The 15,720-nt window shown below is 47.0% G+C and overlaps 1 protein-coding gene across 3 annotated transcripts in view; it reads right to left on the bottom strand.

Annotated features, from left to right (window-relative positions):
- CFAP57 (cilia and flagella associated protein 57) overlaps positions 1–15,720 on the bottom strand; it is a 77,762-nt gene that overhangs the window by 21,331 nt on the left and 40,711 nt on the right. For all 3 annotated transcript variants that reach the window (XM_063939307.1, XM_063939306.1, XM_063939305.1), the window contains exons 10-16: positions 10,906–11,118; positions 7,211–7,384; positions 4,654–4,815; positions 4,284–4,439; positions 4,100–4,193; positions 2,813–3,003; positions 1,490–1,663 (exon numbers count right to left, since the gene is read on the bottom strand). In XM_063939307.1, the coding sequence (XP_063795377.1) occupies positions 1,490–1,663; positions 2,813–3,003; positions 4,100–4,193; positions 4,284–4,439; positions 4,654–4,815; positions 7,211–7,384; positions 10,906–11,118 (1,164 nt within the window). The remainder of the gene's footprint in view (positions 1–1,489; positions 1,664–2,812; positions 3,004–4,099; positions 4,194–4,283; positions 4,440–4,653; positions 4,816–7,210; positions 7,385–10,905; positions 11,119–15,720) is intronic.

The raw sequence follows: 15,720 nt of genomic DNA, 5'->3' as shown, positions 1-15,720 counted from the left end.
CAGGTGTTTGTGTCGGCCACTAGAGTCGCTTAGCTTAGTCGTCACACAGCTACCTCATTGCGCCTCTTTTTTCTTTGCGTCATGTGCTGTTTGGGGAGTATTTTTTGGAAGGGCCATCCTGCGTGACACTGCAGTGCCACTCCTAGATGGGCCAGGTGTTTGTGTCGGCCACTTGGGTCGCTTAGCTTAGTCACACAACGACTTTGGTGCAGCTCTTTTTTTCTTTGCATCATGTGCTGTTTGGGGACTATTTTTTTAAGTGCCATCCTGTCTGACACTGCAGTGCCACTCTTAGATGGGCCAGGTGTTTGTGTCGGCCACTAGGGTCGCTTAGCTTAGTCGTCACACAGCTACCTCATTGCGCCTCTTTTTTTCTTTGCGTCATGTGCTGTTTGGGGAGTATTTTTTGGAAGGGCCATCCTGCGTGACACTGCAGTGCCACTCCTAGATGGGCCAGGTGTTTGTGTCGGCCACTAGGGTCGCTTAGCTTAGTCGTCACACAGCTACCTCATTGCGCCTCTTTTTTTCTTTGCGTCATGTGCTGTTTGGGGAGTATTTTTTGGAAGGACCATCCTGCGTGACACTGCAGTGCCACTCCTAGATGGGCCAGGTGTTTGTGTCGGCCACTTGGGTCGCTTAGCTTAGTCGTCACACAGCTACCTCATTGCGCCTGCTTTTTTCTTTGCGTCATGTGCTGTTTGGGGAGTATTTTTTGGAAGGGCCATCCTGCGTGACACTGCAGTGACACTCCTAGATGGGCCAGGTGTTTGTGTCGGCCACTTGGGTCGCTTAGCTTAGTCACACAACGACTTTGGTGCAGCTCTTTTTTTCTTTGCATCATGTGCTGTTTGGGGACTATTTTTTTAAGTGCCATCCTGTCTGACACTGCAGTGCCACTCCTAGATGGGCCAGGTGTTTGTGTCGGCCACTAGGGTCGCTTAGCTTAGTCGTCACACAGCTACCTCATTGCGCCTCTTTTTTTCTTTGCGTCATGTGCTGTTTGGGGAGTATTTTTTGGAAGGGCCATCCTGCGTGACACTGCAGTGCCACTCCTAGATGGGCCAGGTGTTTGTGTCGGCCACTTGTGTCGCTTAGCCATCCAGCGACCTCGGTGCAAATTTTTGGACTAAAAATAATATTGTGAGGTGTGAGGTGTTCAGAATAGACTGAAAATGAGTGGAAATTATGGTTATTGAGGTTAATAATACTATGGGATCAAAATGACCCCCAAATTCTATAATTTAAGCTGTTTTTTAGGGTTTTTTGAAAAAAACACCCGAATCCAAAACACACCCGAATCCGACAAAAAAAATTCGGTGAGGTTTTGCCAAAACGCGTTCGAACCCAAAACACGGCCACGGAACTGAACCCAAAACCAAAACCCGAAAAATTTCAGGTGCACATCACTATTTAATATATATATATATGATTTCTGTTGCCGGCCCTGGCTGGAGAGCTCTACTTGTCCTATCCTGTAGATGGGGTTTACCTTTTTCCTCATGATTCCGCTCTCTCCCTTCAGACGCAGCGAGGTCTCTCTCTCCTCCCTCAGGCGCCGCTCATATTTTATCTTTATGTCCTGGATTTCTCGGTCTCCGTCCTCTTCTATCTGCTTTTTTGTCTCTTCGAACTCCCTTAACTGCTGAAGAGCTTCTTCCTGGGTCTATGACAGACATGACAAGATAGATGAGGACCTGGTGAGAGATTGCGGCAGCGGCATCAGAGCATATGCAGGTTGCTATGGGTAAAATACTCCCCTTCTCCACTCTTTGGAGGCTTGAGACATTTCGCCCATTGTAAGCAACATATTTCAAAAACTACAAGGAATATAGTTATGTTCCCTACTACAGGTCACCGAGAAAATGATTTATCACCTGCGTCATTTACTTTTTCTATTACTAACCTAATATAGACAAAGGGAAGGTGGAACTACTGTAGGGTACAATAACATAACCTGTACCCACAAGCCGGATACTGTTCCATTAACTACAGCATACAGTCTGTGCAGATTTTCTGGAATTGGTTGTGAGGGTCTTAGCACTGAAATGCAGAATGTAGCCCCCAGGCCCAGAATACCTCTAGAATGGACTAACACGATTTAAGTACTAGATATAATTTTCATTTACTTGGTAGATATTGGGCCTAATTCAGACCTGGTCGCTGCAATGGCAGCGATCGAAAGCTGAAGCCCTAAGTCTTGTGCGGAAGCATCTCACTGGGCGGGAGGGGGCGTGCTGGTGGCGTTCTGACAGCATTGGGGGGGGAGCGCGGTTTGGACAACGCAGGCATGTCCGGACTGCTGCTGGGTCGGGCCGCTGTGACCCAAACATGGTGGCTAGCTAGGCTGCACAGGCAGGGAGCTACTCGCCACGTGCGAAAGCATCGCCGCCGTGCGATACTTTCACACCTCTGAGGGGGGGGGGGGGGGGGAGGGTTTGGCATACTAGGCGGACTAGCCCTGTACTGGGCGTCCCCCCGCATGTCAGAGACTGTGATCATTGATGTGCTATTTGTAACATATCTACGATCAGCTCTGAATCACCCCCATTGTTCCAAGCAATATGTTGGTGTCTCTCATACTTCCCAACATTTACACTTTAAAAGTCGGGGGGAAATAAGGTTAAGTCCCTAACTTGCTACAACCACACCCCTGATCCACCTAGACGAAGCTCAACCACACCCATTGGCTGTTGATGGACTGAAATAACTGAGAAATAGGCTTTGGATGCTGGGGCACTATATCACAGACCAAAGTAATGATGCGACTAAGCCTCTGTAACCAGGGGGTAATGTCCGCCTGTGTAGCTCTTACATGCTGCAGCTGGGACACTTTCTCATGGAGTCTGGCCTCGTAGTATTCGGTCAGCTCCTCCAAGGCCTGGGTCTTGCTCTCCTCCAGTTCATGCAGCTGTCTCTCGTCATCCTCCTGCATCCGCTGCGATTTCACCTGAAGCTCCTGGTACTTCTCATACTCAAGCAGCAGCTTCTGGTTATTGGCCATCTCTAAATATGTCAATTAACATTCAAGTAATAAGAATAGACAGTAGTCCTAATTAGACACCAGGCCAATATACTTCTAAGATAATTATCTAGATATACAGGTACGCTGTCTTGGTGTAATCCTTGATTCCCCCCTCTCCTTCAAACCACACATTCAGCACCTCTCACAAACCTGCCGTTTTCAACTCAAAAACATTTCCAGGATCAGACCCTTTCTCACCCAGGATGCTACTAAGATCATTATTCACTCACTGATTATTTCCAGACTGGACTACTGTAATCTCCTCCTGACTGGCCTCCCTGACAATTACCTCTCTCCACTCCAATCTATCCTCAATGCTGCTGCCCGGCTTATCTCCCTCACCAAACGCACTACGTCCACCTCCCCTCTCCTACGAGCCCTTCACTGGCTCCCCTTCCCTTTCAGAATCCAATTCAAACTTCTCACACTCACTTACAAAGCCCTCACCCACTCCTCTCCCATTTACATCTCTGACCTTATCTCCCTTTACTCTCCCACCCGTCCTCTTCGCTCTGCTAATGCACGCCGACTCTCCTGTCTTCTGATTATTTCCTCCCACTCCTATCTCCAAGATTTTTCACGTGCTGCTCCCTTCCTCTGGAATTCCCTACCTCTCCCCCTCAGACTCTCCACCTCTCTACAAAACTTCAAACGGGCTCTTAAGACCCATTTCTTTACCAAACCCAGCCAAATCTATCCTAACCCTCTGTTCCACGCTCTCTATGTACCCCATCTGTGTCACCCCTGTCTGTCCACCCCTTCCCTTAGAATGTAAGCTCTCACGAGTAGGGCCCTCTTCCCTCATGTGCTTATCCTTTTCTTACTTTAATAATTCTCAACTTCCCAAATCACGCAGTTTTTTGGCCACCTGGAACTTATCTCTGTCATTTACTGGTGTAGTTATGCTTAGTTGCCCTGTACTTCTCCTATATTGTCTTCAACTGTAAGTCACTGTTTTCCTGTTTTGATTATGTGCATATGTACTCTGTAATTGGGCGCTGCGGAACCCTTGTGGCGCCATATAAATAAAGGATAATAATAATAATAATAATAATATATCTGAGCTGTATACTGTACCCAGGTCCTGCATTTCTCTGGATTGTTTTTCTATCAGCTCAGATATTTCTTCCTGATACCTCTGTTCCTGTTTTTCTGCTTCAGCCTTCAGTATCTGAAAAATAAACATGACAAGTGTGTATTATCCTCTACTTCCATCCAGTGATGGACGTATATGTTATATAATCATATAGAAATCTCCTACCTGGTTTGTGGTTTTAAGCACCTCCATCTCCTGGATGAATTTCTCTGTCAGCTCCTTCAACTTCTCATTGTAATTCATGTCCTTCAGTCGCAGCTGATACTCATTTTCCATTTTCAGTTCCTCCACACGTGTCTTTAGCTCCAACATCACCTGGTTCTATTTTCAACCACACCAGACAATGGGAACAATGATATATACTGCTTAGCTGTAATCAATTTATTTATTTTACTTACATTATAAGTACTGAACATAGAATACATCATTTTTAGACATGATTTTGTTGGTGGCAATACATGGAGCCATATGTATAGAGTTTAGGAAATCTGATTGAAGAGATGGAAGTGTTGTGTTCTCTCAAGGTTTTCCTCACCTTTTCCTCCAGGTCAGAACTGGTGATCAAGACCTCCTCAGCATATCCCACTTCTTTATCACGCTTCAGTCCTCGGCCCTCCTTGTCAGAAATTTTCCACAGCATTAGACACCCGTCTTCCGAAATTGACAGTAGATACTGGTCATCAAATGTCACCATCAGCTGTAAGGAGGGAGTTGAGTGACTTTGGAAGGTTAAACATATGACTGAGGCCTAGAGCTGTGTGGAGCTGAAGGCTACATATATAAGGCGGTGAAGGCTAGAGATGTAAGCAGGTGAAGGCTAGAGATGGTGAAGGTGGTGAAGAGTAGAGATGTAAGGAGGTGAAGGCTAGGGGATGTAAGGAGGTGAAGGCTAGAGATGTAAGAAGGTGAAGGCTAGAGATGTAAGAAGGTGAAGGCTAGAGATGGTGAAGGTGGTGAAGGCTAGAGATGTAAGGAGGTGAAGGCTAGAGATGTACGGAGGGGAAGGCTAGAGATGGTGAAGGTGGTGAAGAGTAAAGATACAAGGAGGTGAAAGCTAGGGGATGTAAGGAGGTGAAGGCTAGAGATGTAAGGAGGTGAAGGCTACAGATGGTGAAGGTGGCGAAGAGTAGAGATGCAAGGAGGTGAAGGCTAAGGGATGTAAGGAGGTGGAGGCCAGAGATGTAAGGAGGTGAAGTCTAGAGATGTAAGGAGGTGAAGGCTAGAGATGGTGAAGATGGTGAAGAGTAGAGATGCAAGGAGGTGAAGGCTAGAGATGTAAGGAAGTGAAGGCTAGAGATGGTGAAGCTGGTGAAGGTAGTAAAGAGTAGAGATGCAAGGAGGTGAAGGCTAGGGGATGTAAGGAGGTGGAGGCCATAGATGTAAGGTGGTAAAGGCCAGAGATGTAAGGAGGTGAATGCTAGAGATGTAAGAAGGTGAAGGCTAGAGATGGTGAAGGTGGTGAAGAGTAGAGATGCAAGGAGGTGAAGGCTAGGGGATGTAAGGAGGTGAAGGCTAGAAATGTAAGGAAGTGAAGGCTAGAGATGTAAGGAGATGAAGGCTAGAGATGTAAGGAGGTGAAGGCTAGAGATGGTGAAGGTGGTGAAGAGTAGAGATACAAGGAGGTGAAAGCTATTGGATATAAGGAGGTGAAGGCTAGAGATGTAAGGAGGTGAAGGCTACAGATGGTTAAGGTGGTGAAGAGTAGAGATGCAAGGAGGTGAAGGCTAGCGGATGTAAGGAGGTGAAGGCTAGAGATGTAAGGAGGTGAAGGCTAGAGATGGTTAAGGTGGTGAAGAGTAGAGATGCAAGGAGGTGAATGCTAGGGGATGTAAGGAGGTGAAGGCTAGAGATGTAAGGAGATGAAGGCTAGAGATGTAAGAAGGTGAAGGCTAGAGATGGTGAAGGTGGTGAAGGCTAGAGATGTAAGGAGGTGAAGGCTAGAGATGTAAGGAGGTGAAGGCTTGAGATGTAAGGAGGTGAAGGCTTGAGATGGTGAAGGTGGTGAGGAGTAGAGATGTAAGGAGGTGAAGGCTAAGGGATGTAAGGAGGTGGAGGCCAGAGATGTAAGAAGGTGAAGTCTAGAGATGTAAGGAGGTGAAGGCTAGAGATGGTGAAAATGGTGAAGGTGGTGAAGAGTAGAGATGCAAGGAGGTGAAGGCTAGAGATGTAAGGAAGTGAAGACTGTAGATGGTGAAGCTGGTGAAGGTAGTAAAGAGTAGAGATGCAAGGACGTGAAGGCTAGGGGATGTAAGGAGGTGGAGGCCATAGATGTAAGGTGGTAAAGGCCAGAGGTGTAAGGAGGTGAAGGCCAGGGATGAAAGGAGACGAAAGGCTAGAAATTAAAGGTGGTAAAGCCCAGAGATGTAAGCTGGTGAAGACTAAGGCGCTGATTCTAGGGTTGGGAGCAAAGCTATAAAAAAAAGTAACTTTGCACCTTGGCAAAACCATGTTGCACTGCAGGTGGGGCAGTTGTAAAATGTGCAAAGATTTACAGCTGGGAAGGGCATGTCCTAGCGGGTGTGGATCGTTGGGTCGACAGTAACTAGGTTGACCACTATAGGTCGACAGTGACTAGGTCGTCACCTGAAATAGGTTGACACGGTCATTAGGTGGACATGGACAAGGTTGACATGGAAAGGATCGACATTAGGTGTTTTTTTTTTTAAATGGTGTCGTTTTCTTCATAAAAAAGACCGGGAACCCCAATTAGTGCACCGTATCCCCTCTCATGGCTCGCTTCGCTCGCCATGCTTTGGGCAAGATACCTCGCTCCACTACTGCTGCGCTCAGCACAGGTTACTTTTCCCAATCACAGTCCACTTGGATCGTAAAGTATGAAAAAGTACAAAAAAATGGGGGGGTGAAAAACGCACGTCGACCTTTTCATGTGTCGACCTTTGCTATGTCGACCTGATGTATGTCGACCAATAGTGGTCAACCTAATGAGTGTCGACCTAAGTGTTGTCGACACTAAAGACCGGATACTGTCCTAGCTTAATTCTAAATTTCAGTATATAAATAAAAATAAATAAATTCCTTGAACACCGTGTGGTGAAGCTTTTAGTAAACGTAGTAAAGATCTCAGCTCTTACCCTGGTCACTGCCCCCGCATGGGCCTGGTACTCATTATATTCCCTGTTCAGTGGTAGTGGGTATTTCATGGAGCGCACAGTTCCGTTAGATGTACCAGTGAAAACCATTCGCCCGGAGTGAGAAATGGCTACCGCTGTGTATGTAACATCGAAGGATGGAGCTTCCCGCATTATCTAACAGAGATACAAATGTAAACCAGTAATTCATCCTATATTGAGTAATCCTAACACATTAAATGAAACAACTCACAAACCGTTAGAATACAGTCACAAAAATCACAGTAAAGATTGATCCGCTGTTTCTCCCGCATAAACATGATATAAACACCTGCAGCTAAATGTAACAGCCTCCAAGTTCCGGAGCTTCTGGAATTTTGGGGGTAATTCAGAGTTGATCGCAGCAGCAAATTTGTTAGCAGTTGGGCAAAACCATGGCCCTCATTCCGAGTTGTTCGCTCGCAAGCTGCTTTTAGCAGCATTGCACACGCTAAGCCGCCGCCTACTGGGAGTGAATCTTAGCTTATCAAAATTGCGAACGAAAGATTAGCAAAATAGCGAATAGACACTTCTTAGCAGTTTCTGAGTAGCTCCAGACTTACTCGGCATCTGCGATCAGTTCAGTCAGTTTCGTTCCTGGTTTGACGTCACAAACACACCCAGCGTTCGCCCAGACACTCCTCCGTTTCTCCGGCCACTCCCGCGTTTTTCCCAGAAGCTCCACACTTACTCGGCAACTGCGATCAGTTCAGTCCGTTTCGTTCCTGGTTTGACGTCACAAACACACCCAGCGTTCGCCCAGACACTCCTCCGTTTCTCCGGCCACTCCCGCGTTTTTCCCAGAAACGGTAGCGCTTTTTCACACACTCCCATAAAACGGACAGTTTCCGCCCAGAAACACCCACTTCCTGTCAATCACATTACGATCACCAGAACGAAGAAAAAACCTTGTAATGCCGTGAGTAAAAAACCTAACTGCATAGCAAATTTACTTGGCGCAGTCGCACTGCGGACATTGCGCATGCGCATTAGCGACTAATCGCTCCGTTGCGAAAAAAAAATAACGAGCGAACAACTCGGAATGACCACCCATGTGCACTGCAGGGGGGTCAGATATAACATTTGCAGAGAGAGTTAGATTTGGGTGGGTTATTTTGTTTCTGTGCCGGGTAAATACTGGCTGCTTTATTTTTACACTGCAATTTAGATTTCAGTTTGAACTCACCCCACCCAAATCTAACTCTCTCTGCACATGTTACATCTGCCCCCCCTGCAGTGCAACATGGTTTTGCCCAACTTCTAAAAAATTTGCTGCTGCGACCAACTCTGAATTAGGCCCTTTGTGCGAGTCTGCCCGTTTTTTTTTTAAACCAGCAATCATTTACAAGCAATGGTGCAAGTAGAAATATTTTCTTAGTGGTACTGAGTGCTGAAAAACGGGCGTGGTCATGTGTTGTGAGTGGGCATGGTCACATACTGCTAGTGGGAGTGGCTACATGACACTAGCGGCGTGGCCACACGACAGCCCCTTTTTGGGGGGGAATCTGGAGGCAAGGCTAAAAATATATAGTAATGTCTCCAGTATAATAGAAATATATAGTGATACCTCCAGTATAATAGAAATATATAGTGATACCTCCAGTATAATAGAAATATATAGTGATACCTCCAGTATAATAGAAATATATAGTAATGCCTCCAGTATAATAACAATATATAGTAATGCCTCCATTATAATAGGAAAATACAGCCACTGTCGCACTCCCACCTGCCTGGGTCTTCCGTGATTGGTCCTCTGGGCCTTTTTATGGGAGCCAGGAAGATGCAGCCCGGCTGGTGATAGCTTCCTGCAAGCCAGCCAGCCAGCCTCTGGTAGTTCCTGGTTCCTGCCTGTATTCCTGGTGTTCCCAGTTCCCTGCATCAGTTTCGGATCGTGTCCTGCTAGTATCCAGATCTGCTTCCAGTGGAATAGCTTGAATTTGGAATTCTTCAGTATCCTGGTTGTCCCTGTATTCATCCCTTGTGGCACCGTGAGTCAGCACACACCTTGCCACACCTTGCGTCAGAGGCCGCATTTTTATTCTCTTTTGCTTGTGTTATTTCTGCGGTGGATCCGCACAGCTCTTTCGCTTATTCGTGACAGGGTTGCATTCTGCGGGTAGTTTTTGTGTTTGGGTTCTAGCGACAGCACCACACATAAATTGTTTGTTGTTTTCTCAGTACATTCTCTCATTTGTAGTCTCGTTAGCCGTAGCGAGCTTTTCCTCTTATTCTCTCTCAGTCTCGGTTGGTGACTAGTTACCTCGTACGACCTGGGGGCATCGGAGTCTAGGCGGACCTAATTTGGCCATTCAAACGCGGCTGCTAAAAGAGAAAACTAGCTCTACAGGCGCCAATTGACTGCTGGGAGTGTTGGCGTTGCTGCTGTTTTCCATTCCCAGCTGCAGTTTTACACGTCAGTACCAGGAACTTCAGAGTTCCAGGTACTCAGGTCATAACACATGTAAGGGTTTTAAAGTGTTGTATTTTGGTTTTTTTTACTATTTGGCTGAGATTAAAAGTATATACTACACATGAGTGGCCTTTGGACCTGTTTCTTGTGTTATGGTTGGTGTAACAGTATAAGTATCTTTCACAGCCGCCATTTTCACCGAGATCTGTGCATGTACCGTACAGAAATCACCAGGAACATGGTGCCGCGCCATGTTACTGTATAGCGCATGTATGTGCTGCAGAGAGAAAAGTGGGTCCGCACGGAAGCTGAACACAGGTCCCCTCCTCTCTTAATACCTGATTCAAATCTATATTTTTCTGCACATTGCAATTCTCATGATATACTATGATTATCATGGTTGTATAAAGTAATAAATGACCTATGTTACACACATTATATAACCCTATAACAAAGGTCAGGGAGCACATCATGATGTGAGTTGTAGTGTCCCTTTGCCTGTCTTGACCGTGACTGTGCATGATGTGTTCACCAGCAAAATGTCCCTGTAAATCATTTTAAAATATCACTAATATTACTTCAGTGCCCTGTGGAGGCAGACATTTTGTAGGCTCGACCAAAATTCTCATGCATTCATAATGGTTAAGTACCACAAAATGGCCGCCTCCCTGTTCACTACACAAGTAGCTGAACACTAATAACGTTTGATCACTGAGGGCCTAATTCAGACCTGATCGCTAGGCTGCGTTTTCGTACAGCCTGCGATCAGGTCTAAACTGCGCATGCACCGCAATGCGCAGGCGCATCGTACGGGTACAAAGTGGATCACCGCTCAGCGATGGCTTTGTGTGAAGAATCCATTCGCACCGGCGGTCACAAGGAGATTGACAGGAAGAGGGCGTTTGTGGGTGGCAACTGACCGTTTTTAGGGAGTGTCTGAAAAAACGCAGGCGTGGGAGGGTGTCTGACATCAATTCCGGTCCTGGACAGGCTGATGTGATCGCAGCGGCTGAGTAAGTCCTGGGCTGTGCAGAGACTGCACAAAATCTGATTGTACAGCTCTGCTACACATGCGTTCACACACTTGCAAAGCGAAAATACACTCCCTTATGGGCAGCGACTATACGAACGCAGGACTGCAAAAAACCACTAGCGAGCGATCAGATCTGAATTAGGCACTGAGATAAAAGAAACAACAGATGGTATATGTAACGATGAACCTGGTATTCATTGAGGAGAACGTTACCTGGGAATCACTGATCTCCTTCAGCGTCTGGTCGGATCCAACAGCGAATATGGTTTTGGAGTCGGGGGACAGGGCCACAGAGCTGTAGCTGCAGGATCTGAGTACACACTCGGACTCCCTCTTACCGCTCAGTGAGTTCCACTCATACACGGCTCCTTCCAGGCCGCAGGACACTAGCTTACTGTCATCGGCACTCCACACCACAGAGCGCACCTGCAGCCACAAACAGCAGTGTCATGTCCCAAACAATATCCCACGTACAGTATTGTCATTTATAAGGCAAGAATCATTCAGAGTACTGTAATACAGTGGTGGACGAGGAATTATAATTTACAGGAGACGCCCACACATCAGTAAATATGGTTATGTAAAAGCAACATGTGCTTCTTCTGCCATTAGCGGGAAGTAAATCCAGGTGAGGAGCATTCGTACCGTGCCTGGGGACACACAATGTATAGTGTGTACCCAGTATTAGAGTTGTAGTTTACCATTACTCCATTAAATAGCCCTCAGGAAGCAGATAGCAGATTAGTGCTATAGTACAGTAATAACCGGCAATGCTCTGTCACTGAGGCCGTGGGCTTCCTGAGGGCTATTTAATGGAGTAATGGTAAAGCACATCTCTAATGCTGGGTACACACTATACATTGTGTGTCCCCAGGCATGGTACGAATGCTCCTCACCTGGATTTACTTCCCGCTAATGGCAGATGAAGTACATGTTGTTTTCACATAACCATATTGCTCTGCCCACGGCCTCAGTGACAGAGAATTGCCGGTTATTACTGTACTATAGCACTAATCTGCAGGCTGGTTACTGCCCGCGGCCTCAGTGACAGAGAATTGCCGGTTATTACTGTACTATAGCACTAATCTGCAGGCTGGTTACTGCCCACGGCCTCAGTGACAGAGCATTGCCGGTTATTACTGTACTATAGCACTAATCTGCAGGCTGGTTACTGCCCGCGGCCGCAGTGACAGAGCATTGCCGGTTATTACTGTACTATAGCACTAATCTGCAGGCTGGTTACTGCCCACGGCCTCAGTGACAGAGCATTGCCGGTTATTACTGTACTATAGCACTAATCTGCAGGCTGGTTACTGCCCGCGGCCTCAGTGACAGAGCATTGCCGGTTATTACTGTACTATAGCACTAATCTGCAGGCTGGTTACTGCCCACGGCCTCAGTGACAGAGCATTGCCGGTTATTACTGTACTATAGCACTAATCTGCAGGCTGGTTACTGCCCGCGGCCTCAGTGACAGAGCATTGCCGGTTATTACTGTACTATAGCACTAATCTGCAGGCAGGTTACTGCCCGCGGCCTAAGTGACAGAGAATTGCCGGTTATTACTGTACTATAGCACTAATCTGCAGGCTGGTTACTGCCCGCGGCCTCAGTGACAGAGCATTGCCGGTTATTACTGTACTATAGAGCTAATCTGCAGGCTGGTTACTGCCCGCGGCCTCAGTGACAGAGCATTGCCGGTTATTACTGTACTATAGCACTAATCTGCAGGCTGGTTACTGCCCGCGGTCTCAGTGACACAGCATTGCCGGTTATTACTGTACTATAGCACTAATCTGCAGGCTGGTTACTGCCCGCGGCCTCAGTGACAGAGCATTGCCGGTTACTGCTGTACTATAGGGCTAATCTGCAGGCTAGTTACTGCCCGCGGCCTCAGTGACAGAGCATTGCTGGTTACTGCTGTACTATAGGGCTAATCTGCAGGCTGGTTACTGCCCGCGGCCTCAGTGACAGAGCATTGCCGGTTACTGCTGTACTATAGGGCTAATCTGCAGGCTGGTTACTGCCCGCGGCCTCAGTGACAGAGCATTGCCGGTTACTGCTGTACTATAGCACTAATCTGCAGGCTGGGTACTGCTCGCAGCCTCAGTGACAGAGCATTGCCGGTTATTACTGTACTATAGGACTAATCTGCAGGCTGGGTACTGCCCGCGGCCTCAGTGACAGAGCATTGCCGGTTATTACTGTACTATAGCACTAATCTGCAGGCTGGTTACTGCCCGCGGCCTCAGTGACAGAGCATTGCCGGTTAGTACTGTACTATAGCACTAATCTGCAGGCTGGTTACTGCTCGCAGCCTCAGTGACAGAGAATTGCCGGTTATTACTGTACTATAGGACTAATCTGCAGGCTGGTTACTGCCCGCGGCCTCAGTGACAGAGCATTGCCGGTTATTACTGTACTATAGGACTAATCTGCAGGCTGGGTACTGCTCGCAGCCTCAGTGACAGAGAATTGCCGGTTATTACTGTACTATAGGACTAATCTGCAGGCTGGTTACTGCTCGCAGCCTCAGTGACAGAGCATTGCCGGTTATTACTGTACTATAGAGCTAATCTGCAGGCTGGTTACTGCCCGCGGCCTCAGTGACAGAGCATTGCCGGTTATTACTGTACTATAGCACTAATCTGCAGGCTGGTTACTGCCCGCGGCCTCAGTGACAGAGAATTGCCGGTTATTAGTACTGTACTATAGCACTAATCTGCAGGCTGGTTACTGCCCGCGGCCTCAGTGACAGAGAATTGCCGGTTATTACTGTACTATAGCACTAATCTGCAGGCTGGTTACTGCTCGCAGCCTCAGTGACAGAGCATTGCCGGTTATTACTGTACTATAGAGCTAATCTGCAGGCTGGTTACTGCCCGCGGCCTCAGTGACAGAGCATTGCCGGTTATTACTGTACTATAGCACTAATCTGCAGGCTGGTTACTGCCCGTGGCCTCAGTGACAGAGCATTGCCGGTTCTTACTGTACTATAGCACTAATCTGCAGGCTGGTTACTGCCCGCGGTCTCAGTGACAGAGCATTGCCGGTTATTACTGTACTATAGCACTAATCTGCAGGCTGGTTACTGCCCGCGGCCTCAGTGACAGAGCATTGCCGGTTACTGCTGTACTATAGGGCTTATCTGCAGGCTGGTTACTGCCCGCGGCCTCAGTGACAGAGCATTGCCGGTTATTACTGTACTATAGGACTAATCTGCAGGCTGGTTACTGCCCGCGGTCTCAGTGACAGAGCATTGCCGGTTACTGCTGTACTATACGGCTTATCTGCAGGCTGGTTACTGCTCGCAGCCTCAGTGACAGAGCATTGCCGGTTATTACTGTACTATAGCACTAATCTGCAGGCTGGTTACTGCCCGCGGCCTCAGTGACAGAGCATTGCCGGTTATTACTGTACTATAGCACTAATCTGCAGGCTGGTTACTGCCCGCGGCCTCAGTGACAGAGCATTGCCGGTTACTGCTGTACTATAGCACTAATCTGCAGGCTGGTTACTGCCCGCGGCCTCAGTGACAGAGCATTGCCGGTTACTGCTGTACTATAGGGCTAATCTGCAGGCTGGTTACTGCCCGCGGTCTCAGTGACAGAGCATTGCCGGTTATTACTGTACTATAGCACTAATCTGCAGGCTGGTTACTGCTTGCGGCCTCAGTGACAGAGCATTGCCGGTTACTGCTGTACTATAGCACTAATCTGCAGGCTGGTTACTGCCCGCGGCCTCAGTGACAGAGCATTGCCGGTTACTGCTGTACTATAGGGCTAATCTGCAGGCTGGTTACTGCTCGCAGCCTCAGTGACAGAGCATTTCATGTCCATGGAATAACTGAGTGTAAGTTAGAATAACAGCACTTATCAGTACTTAAACTATAAGGTAAACTATACTAAATGTCTTACAATCAATGAAAATCTCTAGGCACAGGTATTGAAGAGCACGTGGAGCTTGTAACATATTGTTAATATATCTGTCTTTTAAACAAGGGCACCAAAAGGTGTGGAATGGGTAGGTACAGATTAGTGTGGTCTATGTGGCAGGCCTGCGGGCACCTGGATCAGGTAGGGATATAGAGCAAAGCCCTCCCCCCAATGTCGACCGATTTCAAATTGCCCTTTGATGACTTGCAGATTCATCATACTGTATGCAGAGCAACGTGTGGCCATGTGACCATCCCTGACCACACCCCTTCCCTAGCACCCAGGCCCAGATGATGTCTCAGCGGCCCTGCTCATAAAATGTTCTTCAACTGTTTGCCACTTTTAAATTGGATTTATACCATATAGTAAACAGACGGACTAGTCAATAGCAGCTATTAAATATTCCTCCTGATAACTATATGGTATACCTTTAAATTAAAAGTAGGATACAGTATATGAATGTTTTAATTGTGTACCCCAACATAAGAGACATACATATCAAGAATTGCTGCAATTGCCCATCGTTACGGTATAATTGCCTTTGGTTAGTTTTTAAGATCTCTATATATATTAATAAATACCGTTATTTTAACTTACAATAGCGTCAGTTTTCTCAGACACAAGACTCTGCCAAGAATTGAAACTTTACATTTCATTTTCATTATTTACAACGAGTACATGTTTCATCACTATCATTTCCAGACCAGACAACTTAAACTGTGCTAGGACGGGATATGGTCGTTAGGTCGACACAGCTTAGGTTGACAGTCATTAGGTTGACCACTGAAGGCCGACAGGCATTAGGTCAATATGGTCATTAGGTCAACATGTACTAGGTCGACAGGTCAAAAGGTCGACATGAGTTTTTCTAATTTTTTTAAATGTTTGGGATTTTTTCATACTTAACAATCCACGTGGACTACGATTGGAACGGTAACCTTGGCCAAAGCGCCATGCGAGGGGACACGGTGCACCAATTGGGGTTCCCCGTCACTTTAGGAAGAAAACGACGCCAAAAACAGTCAAAAACCCCATGTCGACCTTTTGACCTGTCGACCTAGTACATGTCGATCCTAATGACCACGTCAACCTA

The sequence above is a fragment of the Pseudophryne corroboree genome, chromosome 9 (assembly GCF_028390025.1).
Source record: "Pseudophryne corroboree isolate aPseCor3 chromosome 9, aPseCor3.hap2, whole genome shotgun sequence".
In the NCBI taxonomy this organism is placed as follows: domain Eukaryota; kingdom Metazoa; phylum Chordata; class Amphibia; order Anura; family Myobatrachidae; genus Pseudophryne; species Pseudophryne corroboree.
Note: the sequence above shows the minus strand (reverse complement) of the source record. Positions and strands in the feature narration are given on the sequence as shown.